Below are 22270 nucleotides of genomic sequence, written 5' to 3' on the forward strand. Positions count from 1 at the left end.
ATTAATTCGGAATTACAGCAAACTATCATGAAGCAGCCCTTACCAGCTAGCACAGCCTGTATCGGTTCTGAAATCGCCCCTAAATACACCAACGGTACAACACCCACATTAGCATAAACACCATATAGGCTACTTAGCTTGACGTGAAGTGAAGGAGTGGTTCCCAATCTCAGCCACAGCAGCGACAGGAAAACTCTGGTATCCGCATTTAGGTGCCTGTTTTCGGTCACAAACAAAACGCCGAAAACACAAATAAGTTTACTTCCCCTTCACACCCTCCTTTCAGAGGCAGCTAGGTTGAGTTTTAACTGAAATAATACACGAAACGTAGCAGCAGTTAGCCGCACTTCCGGTGATTACAGTTCTACCACAGGTGAGACGCGAGGCCAAATCACAATTCCGCCATTATGGGGGTGCGTTCGATTTATTCTCCAGCCTGTGGAGTTTAGATAACTTGTGAGTGACTGTAGCACCACAACCACTTTTCTTATCATTGAATTAATTGAAACAGAGTTTTAACTGTTACATACATTAAGATATTGACTGTAAGGATTTATTATTTTAGTCTACATCCAGTTTCGCTTCTCTTTTATTTGTGATTTCCAGTAGCGGAAGAAGTATTCATATAATTTTTTTACTACCACATAAAAAAATACTGCATTCACAATTTTACTGAAATAAAAGTTATTGAAGGTTTTGGCATCAAAATGAGTATCAACATGACATTTTTGTATGAATAGATTATTGGGTCATTTGCATTTGATGTATGAATATAATCATTGCATTTATTATCTATGTATTTATTATTTTAATGACTTTATATTCTGCTGGGAAGTTTAATCAGTAATAATGATCATATTTAAAAACTTAATCTTAAAAGTAACTCATAACTATAGCTGTCAAATAAAAGTAGTGCCTCTGAAATGTAGAATAATATGGAAACAGATCAAGTACTGCAAAACTGTATGCATGCAAATATAGGCAACTTGTAGATTTAAAAACTTAAAGTACTATACATTGGATTATTGGATCACTTATACTGACGTGAAAAGATGTGTAGCACAGGTAGAGTCACATGACATGTATTTATATACACACACATCTATAGGCTATAGTATTCCATAAGGTGCAGGTCGTGGTGAAGCTGATTTTACTCAAGTAAGGTACAAGTACTTTAAAATTGTACATAAGTACAGTAGTTGAGTAAATATACTTAGTTACTTTCAAATACACAAATATTGAAAAACATGGCTTGCATGTGGCGGCAGAAAGATTTCTTTCAATGCATACAGAAAGGGCTATTAATGATAGAAATAATAATTATTATTCTGCATTACTGTCCCCATTAATTTACCCGACCACATCCTGTAACCACTCCTGCGTCAGTTCACTTCCTCTACACTCTGTGTCTCATTAAGCCAACCATCCAGCCCTTTAATAGCACACTGAGGGTAACAAGACATTTCTTACACTGGAAAAATTACATCAAACCCTTTCAATATTAAAGAGACATAGAATCGTTTTATTTTATCCCCAAAAGGTTGAAGATACACAACATGTCCTGCAGCTCTGTCTTTGTGCATTGAAGAAGTCGTAGGAAACAAATTAACGTTACTTTCTAAAGTACAATGCCCAGTGTTGTTTTGTGGGTCAAACTGCCCCGTGTGTCCACTTCATTCTTTTAATGAGGACGTCCCAGCAGCTCACTCCAAGTAATGAATGGTCTGTGTTTCATTTGTCTGAAAATGAAGATAATCTCTAAATTACACTGCCCATCAAAGTACAATGACCCCTGTTTTCCCTGGTTTTTATTTTTAGTGTTTGTGATCACTTCCAGAGGAACAGGATGAGGGGTTTTTTCTATATGTTAACAGATCAATAATGCCCTCTAGTGAGCAGTGTTGGAAAGTAACAATCTATTTACTCAACTTTGACATCCTTGTACTTTGGAGTATTTAAATTTTTATTACTTTATTTAATGGCCCAGTGTTAGTATCATTTTTTCTGATGTGATATTTACTACAGTCTGCTGGAGAGCCTGTTATCTCTTTATTCTCTTTACTATTTGTTACTGATTATTAATAAGTATTCTTTGCAGTTACATGAACACTGGGTAAAGTTAACCCAGTATTAAGTGAACCCAAACTAAGTCAATTTATAACCCAGCTCTACCTCAACTCAAACAATCAACCGAGCTGAAACCAACAAACTTTATTACATACTGCATGTCCTTTTTAGCATAATACATCAATTATCAACATCAGAATATATATGGCTCCGATTTCAAGGTACAGAAATCACTCAACAAAATACCCTGTTTGGACAAACAACCAATACAAAGTGCGCAAATAAAGTTGATTTCAAGTCAACTGCATCACATTACAGAACTGCTGTTGTGTCTTTAGAAAAACAAACAAACAAACAAATGAATTAAAGCTTACATTCAGAAACCTCGGGAGGGTCTGTATTTATCATGGGACAGTATTCATTATCTCCTCTGGTGCTTACTGAAGCAGTGACCCCATGCATCGTATTAAACTGGCACACATGCACGCGCACACACACACACACTCACACACACACACAGGCAACCATCCACACATACACATACAAACTTGAGTATAAATACTGTATATTTGGCACCATGTTTAGCATAGAACATAAAAAATACAACTTGCAAATACAACATTGTTATCATATGGAGGTAATATTTGATTTTGGCACATTACAAGAACAATAAAGGTTTAAAAAGTTCATGTAATCCTACTTATTACATGCATCAGTCTTCACTGAAAGGTTATTAAGTTAAGAATAGAAACCCACTTAACTGTATATAGCAAGAATTCCCTCAGCGTTTCTTAAAAATCCCCACCTCGCTCAGCCGGTTAGCTTCATGGAGAGCGTCTGACTGCAGAGATCCCCCATGTTATAGTGGTATCAAGCAGCGTACATGCCTAATGACAAGGAAAGCACCATATTTCAGAATGGTTGCAGTTCTTCAGCGCCATAATGAGCAATGTAAACAAATGGCAACGTATAAGTTGAGTATGGACTCTGTAAACCCTTAAAGCCAAGATGTCTTCAAAATCTAACTAAGACATAATCATATATTGCACTCTAGAAGAAATCCTAAGTCCTTACTGCACAAAGGGGTTGTCCTGGCCTGTTCAAACCATCACGACAAACAAAAAGCTGGTATATAGATATAGAATTAATAAGGTATTCAGTAATACTATGTTTATTATAACATCTCGTGTATATTAACATTGATATATAGATTATTTGAACATTATGATATGAAAGATACATATTTATAAATTGCTATGAATATAGGCGGGTGCCTCCGTTGAACAGACGCAGCGCCGGGTATAACATAATAACTATTCTATGATTACGTCATTTTCATCCCAAACAAATACAAATAAATGCTTCCACACGCACGGCTCACGGGAGCAAACCCGGTGTGAAACTCCATAGTGAATATGAATTGAAGCCTCCCATGCACAGAGAGGTTTCAATACAGGTCGGGACTGGTTTTCAAACAGGCCAGCGTGAACCTTAAAACCTCAGCATGCATGCTAAGTAAGCAGAACAGCAATCTCTGGTGGACACGTAGAGAAATGACAGAAACATCTCGATATATATTTATATATATATATATGTATATATACTGTAGGTTTTGTGTTCGATTTGTGGTGCCTTACTGGAAATATGTGAGCGCACACGACTAAAACACTTAAGTTTAAAGATTAAACTGGGGCCGCGTTGAACAATCTGCAATAAATAAAGTCAACAATGGCCCGTCGCCGACAACAACGCAATACAATTTCTTGTTTTCAGCCTCCCAGCGTCCACACATGTATATTTGCACCAACATATATATTAGATTCACATCAGTATTCTATCTTAGAGCAGCAGAAACACATACGCACTGTATACTGTATGGACAGAAAACAAGGAACGGACAATTCCTTCATTTCGTGGAATCTGTGTTGACCTCAATCTGTGGTGGGGCACAGTACTATGTGTTGAGATGTGAGCTAGTGAGCATATCCTGGGGGGGAAAACTCCAGCTGTGTGTGTGTGTGTGTGTGTGTGTGTGTCTGTCAGAGACCAAAAAACACACACACGTTAAGTTTTATGCCTCAGGCTTGACTTGGCAAGCTGCCCTGACTCCTTGGTAACTTCACTGTATCTTCCACAGATGTACCAAACCACCGATCAGAACCACCAACCCCTAACAGGAACAAATACGCAACACTAACTTTACATGTAAATAGCCTGGTTCCAAAAGACATGCAGGCAATGTCCACCATCACGGATGGCTAATTCACTAACAACTTTAACAACAAACCTTCAGAAAGCTCAATCGAGTTTTATACTCAAAACGCCAGCGAAATGCACTTTTGCGCGAATAAAATAAAATAAAATAATTGCCTGTAATCTTATTCATAACATAACTCCACGTTTGTCTATGCAAATTCACTCGACACTGGAATTGAGAAGCTCACAATATCCACAATCTGCAAGAAAAAAGCAAAAAACCGCATCAAGCCACGCTCTAACTCTAGTATAAGTCTACCGCCAGCTTTCTACAGTGACATCAGGATGAACTATCGTGAACTACCTGTAATCTACAACCCTGCTCTAACACAGTCTGCGTGTTCCGCAACATCCCAGAAACAGAGGATGCTATTCACTCCTTTCCCTCCGTCGTCACTCTGTATTTTGACACATCTGCTCCGCTCTGCACTGACCGCGCCGGTGCTCACCTCTGTGTCCTTCAACTGAAAGCTTATGTGCAAGAACTCAAGTGGCGTTTTATCACCGTGGGAGTGGTGCTGTGATGTCAAAAGGAAAGAAAAGAAAGAAAGAAAGAAAGAAAGAAAGAAAGAAAAAGAAGGGTTTTGCACCCTTAATGTACAGCAGTGACGGTGGTTCTCGCGAAGGGACCACCGGGTATGACAATGCCAGCGCCGCCTGGACTGAGCAAACTGCAGCCACATGCAGCATCCAGTCGCAGGCAGGTTTGTCTCCCTAAAGCTGCAGGGGACGTTAAGATGCCTGAACGGAGCCCTGAAAGGACCACGATTGAGCCAAAATGAAGCCGTAATGGTCGAAGAGCTGCCTGGTTGCCAAACTGGACCGCGCCCGCGCGAAGCCCGCCTAGAGGCCGGTGAGGTCCACGATCGCCTTGATGAAGATGGTGTCGTCGCGGATGTAAGAGTTCTTGGCGTCGAGCTTGGAGAGCGGGCAGAAGAGCGGACAGCCGCTGGCGATGTTCATCTCGCTCACGGGCCTCTGGAAGGAGGAGGAAGTGACGTCGGGTCGAAAGGCGTCGATGATGTGCTCCCTGTTGCTCTGGTCCAGCAGCATCAGAGTCACCTGGAGATAAGAAGGAGGGAGAGAGGTTTCATGGTTTCAACATGTGACCAGAGACGCAGGCTTTAAAACACATTTTGCATGAGACCAGTCCGGCTTCTCTTCCACATGACCGACGCAACGTTTGACAGGGCTGCAAATCCTGCGTACATGCCCCTGGTTGTCTTGACATGTGTTACCTTCTGGTTGAAGGGCCATTTGAGCAGGGCGTCGCTCAGTCCCCTCATCACCACAAAGAACAAGGACAAGTGGCTGCCGCGCCCCGTCCCATCTCCGTTCAGATAGATCCGCAGACACATCTTATAGCCGTACTTACTGGTGTAGAAGGCTGGAAGAGGAAGAGGAGTTCAGCGTCAGTCATGAGGATAACAGTCATTTAAACAGGCTGTTTAGACCAGGTCTCACTGTCCTCTGGTTTTTGACAAACACGGACCAATGAAGACCTCTTACCTGGTGAGAACATGGCGGGGGCTCGACCTGCGATGGCGTCCTGTCTCTTCTTGGCGAAATCAGAGATCCTCCAGACAAAGACACCGTCAAAGGTAGTGGCGGACATTTCCCTCAGCCGGCCCTCCATCTCAGCCACCGTCAGGTCCTTCAGCCCCACCGTCCTCTCCAGCTGTCGCACCTGGGAAATAAAACAAGGTCACACGTTTGTCATTTAATCCATTTTATATTCTCCACATAAAAACTGAACTGAATTTAAAAAAAGACGAGTATGATTTCATCAAGATTTGACTGAGACATGAGTCATGAGTCATGAGTCATGACCAGGTCTCCTTCCAGTCCCACCTTGTTACTCAGCGCCTCGATCTTGTCCTGGTCCAGTTTATGCTGACGGTTGCTGGCCTCCATGGTGGTGGCGAACCTCTCCACCTCTCTGTTCAGGACACACACCACATTTTCGAACGTGCCGGCTTTGACTTCCAGTTCGGTGCACCTGCGGCCCAGCTCGGCCACCTTGGTCTTCTCGCTGTGGAGCTGGAGCTCCAGCGCCGCTCCCACCGAGCTGGGCAAAGGCGTGAAGGAGGTAGACACGGAGAGAGTGGGAGCCAGGGTGGGAGGCGGAGGGAGAGGGGCTGATGTAGGAGGACCGGGGGGGCCGGAGCTGGAGGATGAGGAGGAGGCGGCGGCGGCGGCTCCCTGCACGGGAGGCCCAGAGGAGGTGGTGCTGAGCTGGGAGACTCTGGCCTCGAGCTCCCTGAGGGACTGTTGCAGTTCCACCAGTTTGTGTCCGGCCAGTTCCAGTCCCTGGGGCTGCAGGCCCTCCATGCTCACTTTCATGCCCATGATGTAGTGCAGCAGCAGGTTCAGGTGCTCGTAGGCGTAGGCGCGCTCATGGTCATGAATCTTTTCCTTCTCCACCTTCAGAGAGGGAGGCGACAGACTGAAGGTCAGAACTGGATTATTGTAGAGAAACAAATCCTGACCTCTGCTCTCAGATACAGTAAATACTGTATTTACTATATAAATACACAGTAAATACAGTATTTTTAGGACGTTTTTGTAATTTGTAAGTATTTCCTCTCTCTCCTCTGCTGATGCTTTTCAGACAATCTTTAATCTAAACGTGTGAAATTATAAAAATCAGGTTACTCACAGACATGTCACATCCCACGACATGAAATCGACACGGAGTTCTGAATTTGCTGCAGAACTTAATGTGGTCCACATACTGGAGAAACAACAACAACAACAACAACAACAAAAGGACATGATGTATAATTTTATATTTAAAAAAATCGTATAAATAATACTGCAGTTTGATGTAATGACAACATGAGGGACCAAGAGCTGCAGCTACATGACACTGCGTCCGTCTCGTCTGCATGTTCTTCGCACATTCACCTTCTCTCTGGGTATTTTCTTCTTGGCGCAGCCTTCACAGATCATCGGGTACTTGGGGCAGATCTCATCATGCGCCTGGGAGAGAAAAAAAAGAAGTGACAGTGTTTCTGTGAATGAAACACAAAGAGCTGCTGCGACACGCTGAGCGTCTCCAGTCGAGATAAATCATTTCCCACCTTGATGTTTTTGAAGTGAAATGGCTCCTTGCAGTACTTGCAGTTGAGCGTTCTCTCCGGGCACTCGCGCTCGTTGTGGCGCTCCTGTTCGTTGAAGCGAATTCGTTCTTTGCAGGAGGGGCAGGGGATGATCATGAACTCGCACTTCCCCTCGTGGTTCAGCTGTAGGGAGCAGAGTTTAAGCTGAGCTGCTGTAACTGTCTACACACACACACACACACACACACACACACACACACACACACACACACGGCGAGGCTGTGGAGCAGACAGTAAAAACAAAGCTTTACCTACTGATCAAACAACAGCGTTAAAGCGCTCACCTCGTACTCTTTGATGCTGCCTTTCCAAGTGCAACTTTCATTGACGCAAACAGCTGACAGGTTTTCAACTTCCCTCCGAACTGCGTTGTCAGGAAAAGCCTGAAAAAACAAGACGAGACAAAAGGGATCTGCTGTCACACTGAGTCTGAGCGGCGTTCGCCTCCTGTTCCATTGTATTGATTATTTATGTTGAGGAAATGCGTGTATTGAACATGTATTTGTTTATTTCTCCTTCCCTTGTCGGGGTGTGTGATCGGCTGAATTTGCTTCAGCGGCACAGACACAGTTTCATTGAATCTGAAAAGCACGAGTTCCACTGACACAAGCCAGGAAACAAGCTTTCCATCCTCTTTGCACATGTTTATAAGTTTAGTTTGAGCAGTTGTCTGCTTGTTGTCTCTTTTCAGACGGCACATCTGTATATTTGAGCTAACTGTGTGATATCATCAATTGTTTTGTTTGTGTGTTACTGTGTTTTTACTGTTGTTGTCTCTTCTTAGACGATACATCACAATCAACGCTTTTCAAAATAGTATTTTAATCTATTTTCATCATCTGCGCTGTGTTGTGGTTTTACAATAATGAAAACTGACTTACATTGTACATGTAAAAGCTATACAGCTATAAACATCATGTTCACGCTTTGTATTGGAACTATGTTAAACTGCATCGTCCCTATTAAATAAATGGAGAAATAAACTAAACTAAAAAAAAAGGGAAATGGAAATATTGTGTTTGATCCATGTTCACTGCTCCTCGTGATGTGGTGGAAACACAAACAGCAAAAAGGGACTTTTATTTTGTAGTTTAGTTCCTGTGGCCTGGAACTATTTTGTTAAAAAGGGGCTAAAAGAGAAGAAGTAAAGGATTATTTCCATTTTATGCCACTTTGTTTTTCTACTCCAGTAGATTTCAACGGAAAATATTGTACTTTTTATTCCACTACATTTATTTGATATAATTACTGGTTACTTATTTTCTTTGACAAAAGTTTTACATGTAAAAAGCAAAATGATACTGGTATAAAATACACAGCATTATTAAGATTAAACTGGCGGGTCCCAACGTTTGCAGATCGTTCCATTTAAACAACTGTTAAATTTTTAAAGTATACAAATATTAGAGAAAAGTAAAAAGAAAGAAAGAAACGCTAACTGTATACAAAGTTAGCACAGTAAAATGCTGTTTACATATTGATGCATCAGTATCAACTATTTCATAATATCATATATAAAAATAAACTGCATCAGTCACAGAGGATATTTTTCAAATTTTTCAAGTACTTTTACTTTGAAATCTAAATAATTTCACCGATAACACTTTTACTTTTACATGTAATGAAGTATTTGTACGTGATTATATTGGTACTTGTACTGAAGTACAGGATGTGAACACTTCTTCTACCACTGTGTCTGAGTGTGATGAGTTTCAGTTTCTGTGCTGAGAACATGTCCCGACAAACATCTGACATTATTATATATAGAAACAGATCGTCTGTTAGAGACATGAGACATCGAAATGAAAGCAGCTTTGTTTGTCCTGTGTTTCTTCATCAGTGTCTGTGGTTCCTGCAGGAAATGTGTTGCAGCGTCTTGGGGATCAGACGAATATTTTTATCATCTGAGAGCGTCAGATGAAGACGAGGAGGAGGAGGAGGAGTCTAACATCAGTGAGCAGCTCAAACACCACAGCAGGTCTCCAGAAATATATGCACTGTAAACACTTCAATGCATATTTAAATGTTAAATTTGTTGTAATTGTTTGCATTTTATTTTTTTAATTCCTTGTTTTACTGCACAAGTATATTGTCACTTTCTTTTTGAACAATATATATAAATAAATAAATTTTCATAATTTAGAGGAAAACACATATCAAAAAGTCCATTTTTCAAGATAAATCAAAAATATTTTTCTTTACTGGATAAAAATTCTTTCATACTCACACATCCTTGTTTCAGAATCGACGTGGGATCCTCAAAAATATCCTCTTTAATGCAGGCGTTGCATTTCTGGGGTCCACTACTGCAATAAAAGAAAAAGAATAATACACTGCACATCAAAAACATGCAAACATCAGACACCCAAAATCTGAAAGTATCTAAGTACATTTACTCAAGTATTGTACTTAAACACAGGTTTGAGGTACTTTACTTGAGGATTGTACCCTGATACTTTTCAGAGGGAAATGTTGCACTTTTTACAGCTTCAGTCACTTTTCATATTCGGATTATTAAAACAAAATAACACATAAATTATGATGTATTATTACAGATTAGGCCACGCAGCAGATTATAAAGTATTTACATAATTAAAGTACGTTAGACTTGAGATCAGGACTGGGACGCTGCAGCAGGACACACCCACATCCAGACGTCAGGGTCAAGGAGCGATTGACGACCATTTGTGGCTGCAGCCTTATTGTTTACATTATATTTGCATTATAATTTCATTTTTTTGGATCTGTACTGCGGTAGTTCTTTCACACCAACGTGTTGGATTTCTTCCGCCTATTTTGTTCAATGGATTAGCTTTTTGAAATCCCACACAAAGTCCGATCAGATCAAAGTAAACCTTTTATATAAGTGACAATGACCCTCAATCATAAATGTTTTTCTTAAAAATGATTCTGATCATTTTCTCTGTTAAAATGTTAAATTTAGTGTCAATGCATTTTGATTTTTAAGATAATACAGACACTAGATGCTGCTCTTTGTCTCTCCCTTGTGGTTAATACAAAAACTCCAGTGTTTCAACTTTTATTTTGAAAGTCGATGAACTGGATGACCCCTCATTCAGACTGACAAAAGTGAGCAGCTTTGAATATTGTAATCAAGAGAATCCCTGTTGCTCCTACAAACGTGGTTACACAGTTCTTCCTCCACGCTCAGATCGTCTGTTTACGCTCAAACCTCTCTCAAATCTTTTGTCCTCATTGTGTTTCCGTAGCTGCTCACCTCACTGTCCTGTTGAAGCAGTAGGAACAGAAGCGATGTCCACACTGGGCTTGAAATGGTCGTCTCAGTATGTTGTGGCAGCAGTTGCACAGGTGCTTGTCCTCCAGCTTGTTGCCCAGGATCTTCTTGGGGAAGCCGGGTTTATTGCTCTCCATGGACGAAGGAGGGGACGGTTCCTGTGTGGCCATGGTGTCTGTTCACACGTCACACCTGCGGGAAGAAACAACATGGAAAAGCGTTGGGTGATAAATTAGCTGTGGTGAGAACACTTTATTTCGTGGCTCCTGTATTTTCCGCCTAATTTCCTGGAAACTTTCCTCATGATTTCCTAAAATTAGAAAAAATTACAAAGGATATTAAGATTTTTTTGTTTGTCTTTCTCTGATGGACATACTAACACTTTCTCCATGTAACTCATATTTAAATTGCATAGGCCTTTTTTAGAAATATAATTTACAGCTAAATAGCTTTTCACAATTATGAGGAAATTAGCTGTAAAGCACAGAACCTGTAAAATATAACATTAGCAATATTTCCTGTTCAGTCTGACTGACAATCACAGCTGGATTAACCTGCCCCAGGGCAAAAACATTGCTGTTATTGCCCCCCCCCCCCGACTGTACATGTGCCACTTTCATTATTTCCTCTGGGACCCAGAAACCCACCAGTACAGTAAGAGCTGAAATAATTAGTTAATAATAATAATTAATTGATAGACATAAAATTAACTGGCATCAACTGCTTAATATAAAATTCTCAGGTAGCAGCTTCTGAAATGTTTCCTCAGTTTTCAATGATAGTAACTCAACATCTCCTGGTTTCTGAGCGAATGGTCGGACAAAAGAGAGAAAAATCTGAAATGTTAACTCCGGCTTCAGGGAATAATGGTGGACGTTTTTCTACTGTTTTCTGACCGGCAAAGGTTTGGGCACCCCATGACAAAGATGAGATATTTTGTTGATTTTTGAAGTGAAAAGAAGTAAATACAGAACCTGGGGGAGATACTGTGTCAACTGATTACTAAAGAAAGGTTCTTTATTTTACCTTCTACTATTATTCCTATAGCACTTTAAGCAATTTGATCTTTACAAAAATAACCACAAAGATTTGTTTTTAATGTTCCTATTTTTTTGCACATGTTGCATCACGTTGCATGAGATGTGCAAATTTTTAAAATAAAATTCTATACATTTATCTTTGTTTAGATATAAAGGGAACAATTTCTAATAAGGCTCCGTAGATGCATTCAACCTCAAGTCCTGCATTCAAAGTTTCACTTGAATTATTAGCATCAAATGTACTTTAAGTACCAAAAGCAGAACGACCCAATTCAGAGTAATGTTGTTAATTATTGATGCATTAATGTGTGACTAAAGGAGAGGCTAATTTACCTTTGTAGCATCGCTGTGATAATGCATCATTATCGATCTGTTCATAATAATATGAATCTGTAAAGTAACTAGTAACTGATGCTGTTGAATGAACGTAGTGGAGTAGGAGTCTATACAACAACAAACAACTACAACTTCAACTGCAACAGTTAAAGTCTGACACCAGGTTTTGAGTTCCTCCTAAAGACAAGATGGAGACAGAGCAGAGATCCTAGTTTACAAATGCAGACAGACACAGAACATTCATGTTGAGCAGAGCTGCGTATTGAACAGCTTCCTGTCGACACGTGTATTTGTTTATGTTTCTTTTCCCTGTCAGGATGTAAAATCAGCTGAATTCATGTCTGCACCACAGTTCAGTTTAGTTTCTGAGAAGAGTAAAAACCACGAGCACCGACGTTTATCCTGCATGTCGGCTTTTACACATCGTAGATTCATCCGCAGATTATTTTTTCTTGATTGAACAACTGATCGCAATGATCTATAAAATGTCAGAAAACTGTCTATACTCATCAATCAGCCGTCACGCAAACGTAGTGATTCGGAATCAGGAACTAGTGAAGGTTATAGTGAGTGAATATAACGGGCAGCTGCTGGTAATCCAGCTGTGCCGCCTTTAAAAACACACTGTCAGCCATCAAACATGACTGTATCATGAGTGTGAAACCTTCCTCCTCCTGTGATCAATGGTTCCTCTCTGTGAGGCTGAGCATCACAGGCCAGCAGCTGAAAGGCCCACACCCTTTGTTTACATTCCCACTCTGCATCCATGGCTCCTTGTGGTTGACTTGGCACAAACTGATGATGATGATGATGATGATGATGATGATGGTGGTGGTGGTGATGGTGGTGATGATGATGATGATGATGAAGCCTCTCCTTTCTAGTCCAACAATACCCGCTCAGCTAAGCCTACCCAGTAACGATGCTGACAAATCGCACATCCATTGTCTGTCCTCTGCTTCCTTCTCCTTCCTTGTTGCTAAGCTATCAGCATCCTCTAGTCAGGAGTGGTACCCAGCACCCAGCACGGCGCCACGCCCCTTTCAAACCTGAGGCTTCGCTGCCAGAGACAAACCGTTTACTGGAAAAACCCTTTTTCACAAACGCTGCCGTGTCGATCACTGGAGTTTTCACTTACCAGCGGTTTTTTTTTTTTTTTTTTTTTTTTTAAAGTCTAAACTGTCATCGCGCGCGGAGGTCTGTGAAATCACTTTTCCCGGGTCGCAGGTTGACGCTCGTGCGGTGTGCGGATGTCGCGCGCGGTTCTGCAGCCGACTGGAGGTGTTTTCTTCAGCGTTAGCCACATAATATAGACGTGGTCCCCAAAAAGCGACGGCTGTTATTGTCCAATATCGCCATTGCACTTTCCAGACTGGGTGTTACGTCATGCGGTGGGCCGGACGCGGGTTGATAGGCAGACGAGATGTGGAGGCGCGAATCTGATTGGTTCAAAATTCAAGAGTGGGCGGGGCCTTTGTGTAAGAGCACAATAAATCCTCCGGGCAACAACATTTTAGAATTTAAAGAGGAATTATCTATCTATCTATCTATCTATCTATCTATCTATCTATCTATCTATCTATCTATCTATCTATCTATCTATCTGTATTGGTCTCAGGTTTATTGCACTGTTGTTGATTTTTTCAATTTGCCTTTTATCTTATTTTTTCACTATATCCTCTTATTTCCATTATATATATTTTATTATACATTTTTTAATTATTATATATTTTGACTACTTGAGTGTAAACAATGTAAAATACTCTGCATTAAACTCCTGCTTAAGTCCGAGTGGAGAAGTATTATTCAAAGTATCTAAAGTAAAATGTTCCCAGTGACTGATGGATTATTGTATGTGACATTATTAGATCGTTGATACAGCTGCATCAAAGCGTGAGCAGCTGCAGCTGCAGCTCCAGGTGGAGCTGCTTTTAACTACTTTATATATTATTCAGTAGTTTACTCCAGTGGCTGTCAACCTAGGGGTCGGGGCCCCTCCAAAGGGTCACAAGATAAATCTGAGGGGTCGGAGAGACGATTAATGGGAGAGGAAAGAAGAAAAAAATTAATTCTGCAACACAATAAAGGATCATTTCAACTGTTCTTTTTTTGTTTTTGTTTTTAATGAACCCATCTGAGAAGTTAAGAGGAGAAACGTCTCTCTGAACTTTAAGATTTTACATGCAAAAGTTTATAAAACATGATGCAGTTATTGATTAAACTACCAAACAACTACTGGCAACTGGGATTCAAACACCTCTGTAACTTATAATTCTGATTAGGTTTAGTTGTTTGCCTCCATTTGTTTGAGTTTATGTCAGAACTGCTCTCAAGAAATAGAAATACTCTTGAAGATATGCATCAGAGCTTTTTATTTCACAACTGCGATGTAGTTATAAAGCGATGTAGAAAGGCACAGTGTGGGTTTACCACCGCTGAAAACACGAGCTTCTATTGCTCCTGAAACAAAATCAAAGTTACAGTGGAAATGTTCTCTGACGCTGACGAAGGGAAAAACAGGACATTTTAAATTAGTTGAAAATCTCTTCAGTTATACGAGCGAATAATCCTGTAATCTATAATCTATATGATTACAGACAGTTTTAGTCAAAAATCCATATTTACAATAAAAACACAGATTAAACCCAGATGTTTTACTCTCTTTTGCAGATGGATTCAACATGTTTTCACACTCATGTGCAGCCGAACTGTATTCACAAATATCACACACTATCAGTGAAAATTGGCTGTAAATGTAATTAAAAGACATCATACACACATCCCCTGCTGAGTGACTTATGTACATGACATAAATATAATTTATTGGCAATTTAATTCTAAGAAAAGAACATTAAACAGCACAAGTTGACCTTTTCTGACATGTTTGGAAAACAATGAAACAGGACCTTTGGACCTTAAGTAAAAATCCCACCATGGTGAAATGCAAAATAAATGCTCTCAGATAAATAGTACACACACGCTTCACTAACACTAACATGCTGCTTCAGTTTACCCTCCAGTTACCCTCCAGCACAACGTCTTGTCTAAAAAGAGCGATAAAATAGTCCTGAGTGGGAAAAGGGGGAAAGAAGTTCTTATTGCACGATTTCAGTTAAAAGTTCACACCAGCTGAAGAGAGCTGTCTTGAACGAGCTTTGGCGTCAGATCGCATCTGATCACTGCTGATCTGCACAGTTCAACCGACATAAATAATTGAAGATAAAGCTTCTGTCGGGACAGACCGACACACGACCGGCTGCGTTTAAGTCTCTTCAAGCAGCTTCCGGAGGTTTTCCTGAATCTAGGATGACAGAACATATCGGACATCTTTTAAAAAAAAAAAAAAAGCAAATTAAAAGTGTGGAGATGTTGATCAATGTTTTTATTGTAGTTTTTAAAAGGGATTTTTTCCACATTTTGGAAACATGTTTATTCACTTTCTTGCTGAGAGTCAGATGAGGACATGAGGCTCGTATTTTGGCGGGGGGCAGGGACTTCCTGGAGTCTTGTTGTCACTCGTTTTTGTGTGGATTAAACAAACAAGATAGATGACAGAGCCAGGCTAGCTGGTTCTGCTAAGCTAAGCTAAATGTTTCCTGCCTTTAGCTTGGTCGCACAGATGTAACAGTGGTATCAATCTTCTCGTCTAACTCTCAGCAAGAAAGAGAATCAGCTTTCTGACAAGCCACAAGTGTCTTTTAGTTGCTGCTTTATGAAATGTCTTCGTAACATTTTGATCTATGACGTGATCGACATGTGGACGTCAAACACTACTGAACAGAAGATATAAAAGATCTCTTTCACCGTGCAGTTTATAAAAGTTGGACAAACCTTTTCTAGCTTGAACAGGTTGGTGGACAGTTCTCCGTAGATCTCAGCGTTCACTTCATCCTGAGACCTGCGGCTCACTGCGTTCCTGCAACGAGATTTGCACTAAATCATCAACCAAATCGTGTGTTTTAAACCAAATGAAATGAAAGCAGCACGAGTGGATTTTGTGACTGTGACACCGGTGACTTTAAGGAGAAACAGAAACGTGCATCAGGCTCTTACTCGTTCCGAATGTTCTCCCCCACCGACACCAGGGAGTTCAGGCGATGCTCCAGAGCCACAATCTTGAAAGCCATGTAACAGGAGGACAAGACAAGAACACCGACTCTGTTCAGACACACAAACGCAGCCGAGGATGAGCTTTCAATCTCTAACCACACAGAACAATCGCTGACACGCCCAAATAATGGAAGTAAACGCTCGTCTCGTCAGACAGCTCCGGGTTCTTGTATTACCACATGATGACAGGACACTCACAAAACCAAATAGATGAGGAGGATGGCGTGTAGCGACACCGACTGTGAGGATTTGTCTCCACGGGTTGGTTTGGCTGAACCTATGAACAAAAGAAAAACAGAGAAATATTGATTTGGTCATTGCTAAAACTTTTACACCATTTTACAATTTGGAAACAGATGAATTTTGGGGGAAAAGCAAAGCAGAGAAAAGAAAAGAAAAGAAAAGAAAAGAAAAGAAAAGAAAAGAAAAGAAAAGAAAAGAAAAGAAATTCGTTTATTAGTCCCATAGTGGGGAAATTTGCAGCGTTGCAGCAGCAAAGAAAGAAAGAAGAAAAAACTACAAAATGTCATTATAAAATACTTAAAAACAAGATCAATAGTAGATAATAACACAATATGTGCAATTAGATTTTTAAATACAACAAAGATAGCAGCAGGAAGGGGAAGAAAAGTTCACGATTAAGGAAAATAGAAGAGAAAAAACAGTGCTACTCGTGTGGCACCATCTTGAAAGCCACAATATGTCGTTTTTATGCTTCTTGTTTTGTGCAGATTAAACGACTGAGATGTAATTAGTTAATTAGTGAGCTTTAGAGATACTCGTAGGTCGATTTTGTTTCCTTTAGACATGACCAGGCGAGCTGTTTCCCCCTGGTCTTTATGCTAAGCTAAGCTAAGCTAGGCTAACCAGTTGCTGGAGTGGTATTCATCTTCTCATGTAACTCTCAAAGTATTCCTTCAAACCGACACATGAGTAAAGTGTCAGTGTGATTCTTGGCCTCTAACCGATGTTTCCATTGATTCTGAATTCCTTCTGGTGAACGCTGAAACTCAAGACGTCGTTGAAGTACCGTTGTTGAGGGCGGCTCTGTGTTTTTGGCCCGGAGTCTGCAGGTGGATGTCGGCGTGGACCGAAACCTCTCCGCTCTTCACTGCGCTCAGAAACGTGTCGGGGAGGCCGCCGAAGTCTGCTCAAGGAAACAAGAGAGAAACCTGTGACTCGAGCCCCGAGTAAATATTGACATCCTGACAGAGCGACGTGGTTTCTGAGTGAGCTGGAAAAAAAAAAAACTGGCTCCATATTGTGAATGACACGAACAAAAAAACGGAAGATTTCTTTCATTATTCAACAGGAGCATCACTGTTTTCTTGCCAAATGTCTCCACAATGACAAAAAGCAAAGTCTCCATGGCTCAAATTTCACTTGGCTTCTCTCCAGCTCTCTGCAAACGAAACACACCGACTGACACCGGACACACCCTGAGCACAGGAGCGAAGGGAGGCTAAATGTGAGCAGTAGATTAACGTATAAAGCGTCTTTGCACTCAGGGGGAAAGACGAGGATGGAGCACACACCGGTTAGTTTGTCATAGTCTGGAGTCTGAGACCCGGAGCTGCTGCTCTCCATCATCTCCTGCCGCCGCTGCTGCACGACGCCGTCCAGGTCGGAGAAGTCTCTGGAAAAGTCCTGCACGGGAAGTTATAACACGGAGACCACATACAGAGTGAGCGAGGAGTTTCTATAAGAGCTTTTTATCACAATGGAAACGTTAAAGAGAAATTATCTTCATGTCAAAGAGCACGGACGCACTGACCAGAGGAAGCGCCGACGGGCAGTTCACTCTGAAGCTGCTGTCACAGGACGAGGTGACGGGGCTGTTGCAGGTCTTATCCACCTGGAGAGACAGTTCACACATTATAGCAAGAAGAATATACAGAAGACATTTTTCTTTTTTAAAGCAGAATTAAGAGATTTCTTTTGGCCACTTGTGGGCAGCAGAAAAAAAAAAGTTGATTAATACTCTGTTTCTATGTTTCAGACCTGCTCTCGTCTTCACCTGACGGTCTCACTACAGCGAAACATGCAATCAGAAAACACTGAATCCTGTTGGGATGAAGTGGTGTGACTGACCTCCAGGTGGATGCAGATGGATCTCAGGAGTTTGTAGGTGGTGTTTCGAGACAGGAGGGACACGAACACGTGCTGGAAAACAGCAGTTTACAGTCACTCGCATGTTTACGTCACAGGAGGAAAAACTGATCGTGTCGACGATCCTCTCACCTGGTCACTTGTAGTTTCAATCACAAGAGCGTTTGGCACTAATAATGCAGTTTTGGTTTTCTTGATGAATGTCACGGACACCGCTGGGATTGAAATCTGCAGAGGAGAGAAAATGTGCTTCTTAATCTTCACCGGAGAATTCAGCCACAAAACACAAAGTCAAATCATTTCTTTGTCTCATGTTTCAGTGCGGCACCTTCGTGTCTCTGCCGAAGACTTTGGAGTGGAAACAGATCCAGTTATCAGAGACGAACATTTTGCCCTGATACAACATGTCTTTCTGCAGGGCACAAGTGTAACCTGTCCCCACACACACACACACACACACACACACACACACACACACACACACACACACACACACATACGTCACGTTAAAATGAACAGTCTAACGTTTCTGTGCTTCTCACATTCAGATAAAGACAAACACTTACTTTGTTTGAGTGACTCATCTTTGCTGACTTCCTTGAATAACTTATGATACTGAGCATTTGTCTTTGATAACTGCAAAAAAACAACAACAAACAGATTGTTTTTGTTCAGAAACTGCAAAAAAAAAAAAGTAAGAAAACTGTAAAATTTGTCAAAGTGGAAAGTGTTGGATCAGAATGTGTGTGTACCTGACTGGGCTGCGATTTCTTCCTTTCAAACTTAGTTTCAAAGTCACTTGGACTCAGCATCGGTGAAAGCTGCTCCACAGGTTTGAGTCTGAGGGAGGAGAGGTCAGTGTTTACGGTTAAGGTGGTGTGGAAACACCTGAGGAGGACAGGTGAGGCGGTCCTCCGGTCCACGCAGATTTATATCATCAGACAACAGTAACTGCCAGTCGTGCACGCTCTCACCTGAGGTTACGCAAGAGCTGCTTACACAGCAACAGCAGATCTGTCAACAGCACCTCAGTCATACAGGTGTACAGCAGTTAGGAGGAATCATAGAGCTGGACCGCACAGAGAGGATCCAGAGGCCGAGTGCTTCACATTCGTCTTTTAGATTATTCTCTGCTATGTGTGTAAATTAATTCTCTACGTCTACTTTAGTTTGTAAACTCACTTCTCTCAAATTCCTTCTCGAGGGACAAAAAAAGTTTTTTTTTTAATTGAATTGAAAAATTAAGTAATTTTACCTTTTTTTTTAATGTAGCACAAATAGAAAATGTGTTTTTACGTCTGATAACTAAAGTACGGTTCAGAGCGTTTAGAGAATCTGCAGTTCGTCTCAGTGCTTATAAATATTTACATTTCCTCGTGTTTAAACCTGCAACTAACAATTATTTCCATTAACAACTAATCAGCTGATTATTTTCTCGATAAATTCATCTTTGAATATTTTTTTTTTTGTATGTTGTTGTAAGAAATTTATTTAAAGTATTATAGAGCATAGAAAAACAGATCATCCTCACACTGGAGAAGCTGGAACCATCACTTCTTGGTGACACTTTACTTTAACCCCACTATACTCCTGTTTATAATCAGTATCCTATAAAGTGTGTGTATGCAGGTTATTAATGGAGGCTGGTGTATAAGCAGATATAAATGATAATACAGTAAAACACAGTTGTAATAATATAAAATCTGTCTTCATAGGAGACGTAATAAAGTTTTAAAGTGTTACCAGTTTGTTGTATGAGCAGGACGATATGAGCTTCCTCACCTCTTGCTGGCTGGTTTCTTCCTGCTCTCTGACGGCTCGGACTCTGTGTCCAGACCCAGGTGGAGGTCTACAGGTGACCGTCCTCGCCTCCTCTCACCCCCATTCTCCACCTCAGACCTGGACACAGGAAACAAGACACTGTTCTCTCTCTTTCAGTCTGTTGACATGTTCTTTCTTGTTTCTGTTTCTGCAGTATACTTTTGTTTTCTTTGTATTTTTTTACTCATTTTATACATTTGTTTCAGTAACTTTTATCTATCTGAATGTCCTTTGATCAGCACTGCAGTTTGTTTAAAATGTGCCGTAGAAATGAACTTGACTCGACTCTTTTCCTAAAGACTGTCAAACTTGTCCTAACACATTCACTTTGCAGGAGTGGTCTCCTTCAACACACACACACACACACACACACACACACACACACGACACATAACATCTCTCCAAGTCATGCATACAACAGCCAAAGCTAAAAGACAGTCTTTACCATTCATTACTGGAATGAAAACTTTTGTCTTCTGTAGTTTCTAAATGCAAATGAAGCCTCTCTGGTTCTATTCCGTGCCACGTACGCGCCACACTCATCCAGTGAAAACAACACAGCCCTTTAATTCAAATACATTGTTTGAAGCAGGATATGCATGCAAAATAACCACAATGCATTAGGCCTGAATCGCCTCCTCTCAAGCTGGAAGGCGAACCCGGCCCTTCCTCTCCATCTCATCCACACTCACGTCGAGCGAATCCCGCGGGAGTCCCTGCTGGAAAGTTGCTCCGGTGTAGATAACGGGGTCAGAGGTCTGTCCGCCTGCTCCGTCATCAGTACCATCTTTTTACATTTCACAGCACATCTCCCGACACCGCTTCCCACCGCCGCCCTCGTTCCCTCATGTGACAGAGGAGCTCCAGGAAGCCTGGAAACGGAAAGTTTGGGAAGATCGCTCGATGGCCCGAGAAGCCCGACAGAGGAGGAGCCGGGAGAGGCGGAGGGAGGAGCAGGGAGCGACACCAGGAACTACAGGGAAGAAGTTTGAACCCCTGTTACAGGACTAAACCTTGCAGATACAGTTTCCCCTGTAATAACATAGTTACAGTGGGGGAATATCATTTTCCTAACGCACACAAATATGAAAATAAATCACTCACAAGGTTGAATTCTGCGTAAAATCTTTGCGTAATAAGCTTAAAGTAGCTCGTTTCTACGTCACTCCATTACGCAGTATCTCTGTTGATCTACTTCTTTTAACTGTTTTTGGACTCACTTCACATTATCTGTCACAACACAGTGCGACAGAGAGAGAGCTCCAGCAGGGGGCAGCAGAGTCTAGATGATGTCATGTCTGAACTTTTCAGGTGAGTTTTACCCTCAGGTAACCCCTGGTATCAGTGATGGAAACTTAGAGCGACTTCATACTTTTACGTCACTACAGCTCAGAGAAAGAGATTGTACTTTTTACCCCACTGTATTTATTTAACAGATACAGGAACTAGTTACATTTCAGATTAAGAGTTTACATAAAATATATGATGAGATTACAAAATAAAAATGCATCTTTAAAGATTAAACCCAATGTTTTTGCTTCAGACATTAGTGAAATATTTCTCATTAAACTTTTATTAAACTGTTCGAGGCCCAAACAGGAAGTGAAATGATCCAGTGTTTTAACACAAAGCAAAGATTAGAGAAAAGTATAAGGAATACATTTTTAAAAATTCTCCCCCTCTCCCATTAATCGTCTCCCGACCCCTCAGTTTTATCTTCTGATCCTCTGGAGGGGCCCGACCCCGAGGTTTGGAACCGCTGGGCTGAAATATTTAAATATATATAAAGTAGTTCAAACCAGCTCCAACAATATAATGACAAAAGGTGGAAATGTTCCTGCAGAACAACTACTACTGGACTTTTACTTGTTATGAAGTATTTTTAACTTCTTGCACCACTGACAACAAACCTGAAGTACCACAAATAAAAGTTATATTAGTGTTATGTATAAATATTACATATTTTATCATTGGATTAATATTATTGATGCATTAATGTGTAAGATGCATTTTTTATTTTTATTTTATGGCAGCCTTACGTCACCAGCTGGAAATAGTCCAGACGTCTTGTCCATCATATTATACACATAATAACAAACTGCTGGTTAAAGGTTTAATTTAATTGTGTATATATTGTTATTTTTCTATAATAG

At 40.9% G+C, this 22270-nt stretch overlaps 2 protein-coding genes across 7 annotated transcripts; both read right to left on the reverse strand.

The window, feature by feature from the left end:
- Positions 1-5166: 5166 nt before the first annotated feature.
- LOC111217845 (TNF receptor-associated factor 2-like) lies at positions 5167-10871 on the reverse strand. Its single transcript, XM_022739840.1, has 10 exons — positions 10684-10871; positions 9673-9751; positions 7730-7828; positions 7407-7568; positions 7231-7305; positions 6983-7057; positions 6175-6747; positions 5833-6010; positions 5562-5710; positions 5167-5385 (listed from the first exon to the last, which is right to left on the reverse strand). Exons 1-10 carry the CDS (start codon positions 10869-10871, stop codon positions 5167-5169), a joined length of 1797 nt encoding a protein of 598 aa, XP_022595561.1.
- Positions 10872-14315: 3444 nt separating this feature from the next.
- On the reverse strand, positions 14316-20983 carry LOC111217853 (GRAM domain-containing protein 2B-like). Of its 6 annotated transcripts, none has more exons than XM_022739853.1 (14): positions 20810-20983; positions 20079-20195; positions 19049-19136; positions 18863-18932; positions 18625-18728; positions 18429-18524; positions 18279-18350; positions 17962-18042; positions 17723-17834; positions 17218-17334; positions 16386-16464; positions 16131-16235; positions 15909-15993; positions 14316-15404 (listed from the first exon to the last, which is right to left on the reverse strand). In XM_022739853.1, exons 1-14 carry the CDS (start codon positions 20902-20904, stop codon positions 15198-15200), a joined length of 1428 nt encoding a protein of 475 aa, XP_022595574.1. In that variant the 5' UTR covers positions 20905-20983; the 3' UTR covers positions 14316-15197. The 6 variants fall into 6 exon arrangements, with proteins under 6 accessions (XP_022595574.1, XP_022595579.1, XP_022595575.1 ...); XM_022739858.1 differs by lacking the exon at positions 20810-20983 and adding an exon at positions 20563-20655; XM_022739855.1 differs by having other exon boundaries at positions 15248-15378.
- Positions 20984-22270: the final 1287 nt, after the last annotated feature.

Source organism: Seriola dumerili, unplaced genomic scaffold (assembly GCF_002260705.1).
Source record: "Seriola dumerili isolate Sdu_G_001 unplaced genomic scaffold, Sdu_1.0 BDQW01000047.1, whole genome shotgun sequence".
Classification (NCBI taxonomy): Eukaryota; Metazoa; Chordata; class Actinopteri; order Carangiformes; family Carangidae; genus Seriola; species Seriola dumerili.

Excerpts from the sequence above, each read along its gene's own strand:
- LOC111217845 (XM_022739840.1), bottom strand. The coding sequence starts at position 10,871 with ATGGCCACACAGGAACCGTCCCCTCCTTCGTCCATGGAGAGCAATAAA. Across the intron at positions 7,058-7,230 it reads AGAAAATACCCAGAGAGAAG|TATGTGGACCACATTAAGTT; the intron begins GTGAATGTGCGA and ends TTGTTTCTCCAG. Across the intron at positions 6,748-6,982 it reads TCGTGGGATGTGACATGTCT|GTGGAGAAGGAAAAGATTCA; the intron begins GTGAGTAACCTG and ends CCCTCTCTGAAG.
- LOC111217853 (XM_022739853.1), bottom strand. The coding sequence starts at position 20,904 with ATGGTACTGATGACGGAGCAGGCGGACAGACCTCTGACCCCGTTATCT. Across the intron at positions 18,525-18,624 it reads TCTTCGGCAGAGACACGAAG|ATTTCAATCCCAGCGGTGTC; the intron begins GTGCCGCACTGA and ends TCTCCTCTGCAG. Across the intron at positions 15,405-15,908 it reads ACCTGTTCAAGCTAGAAAAG|ATGTCCGATATGTTCTGTCA; the intron begins GTTTGTCCAACT and ends TTTTTTTAAAAG.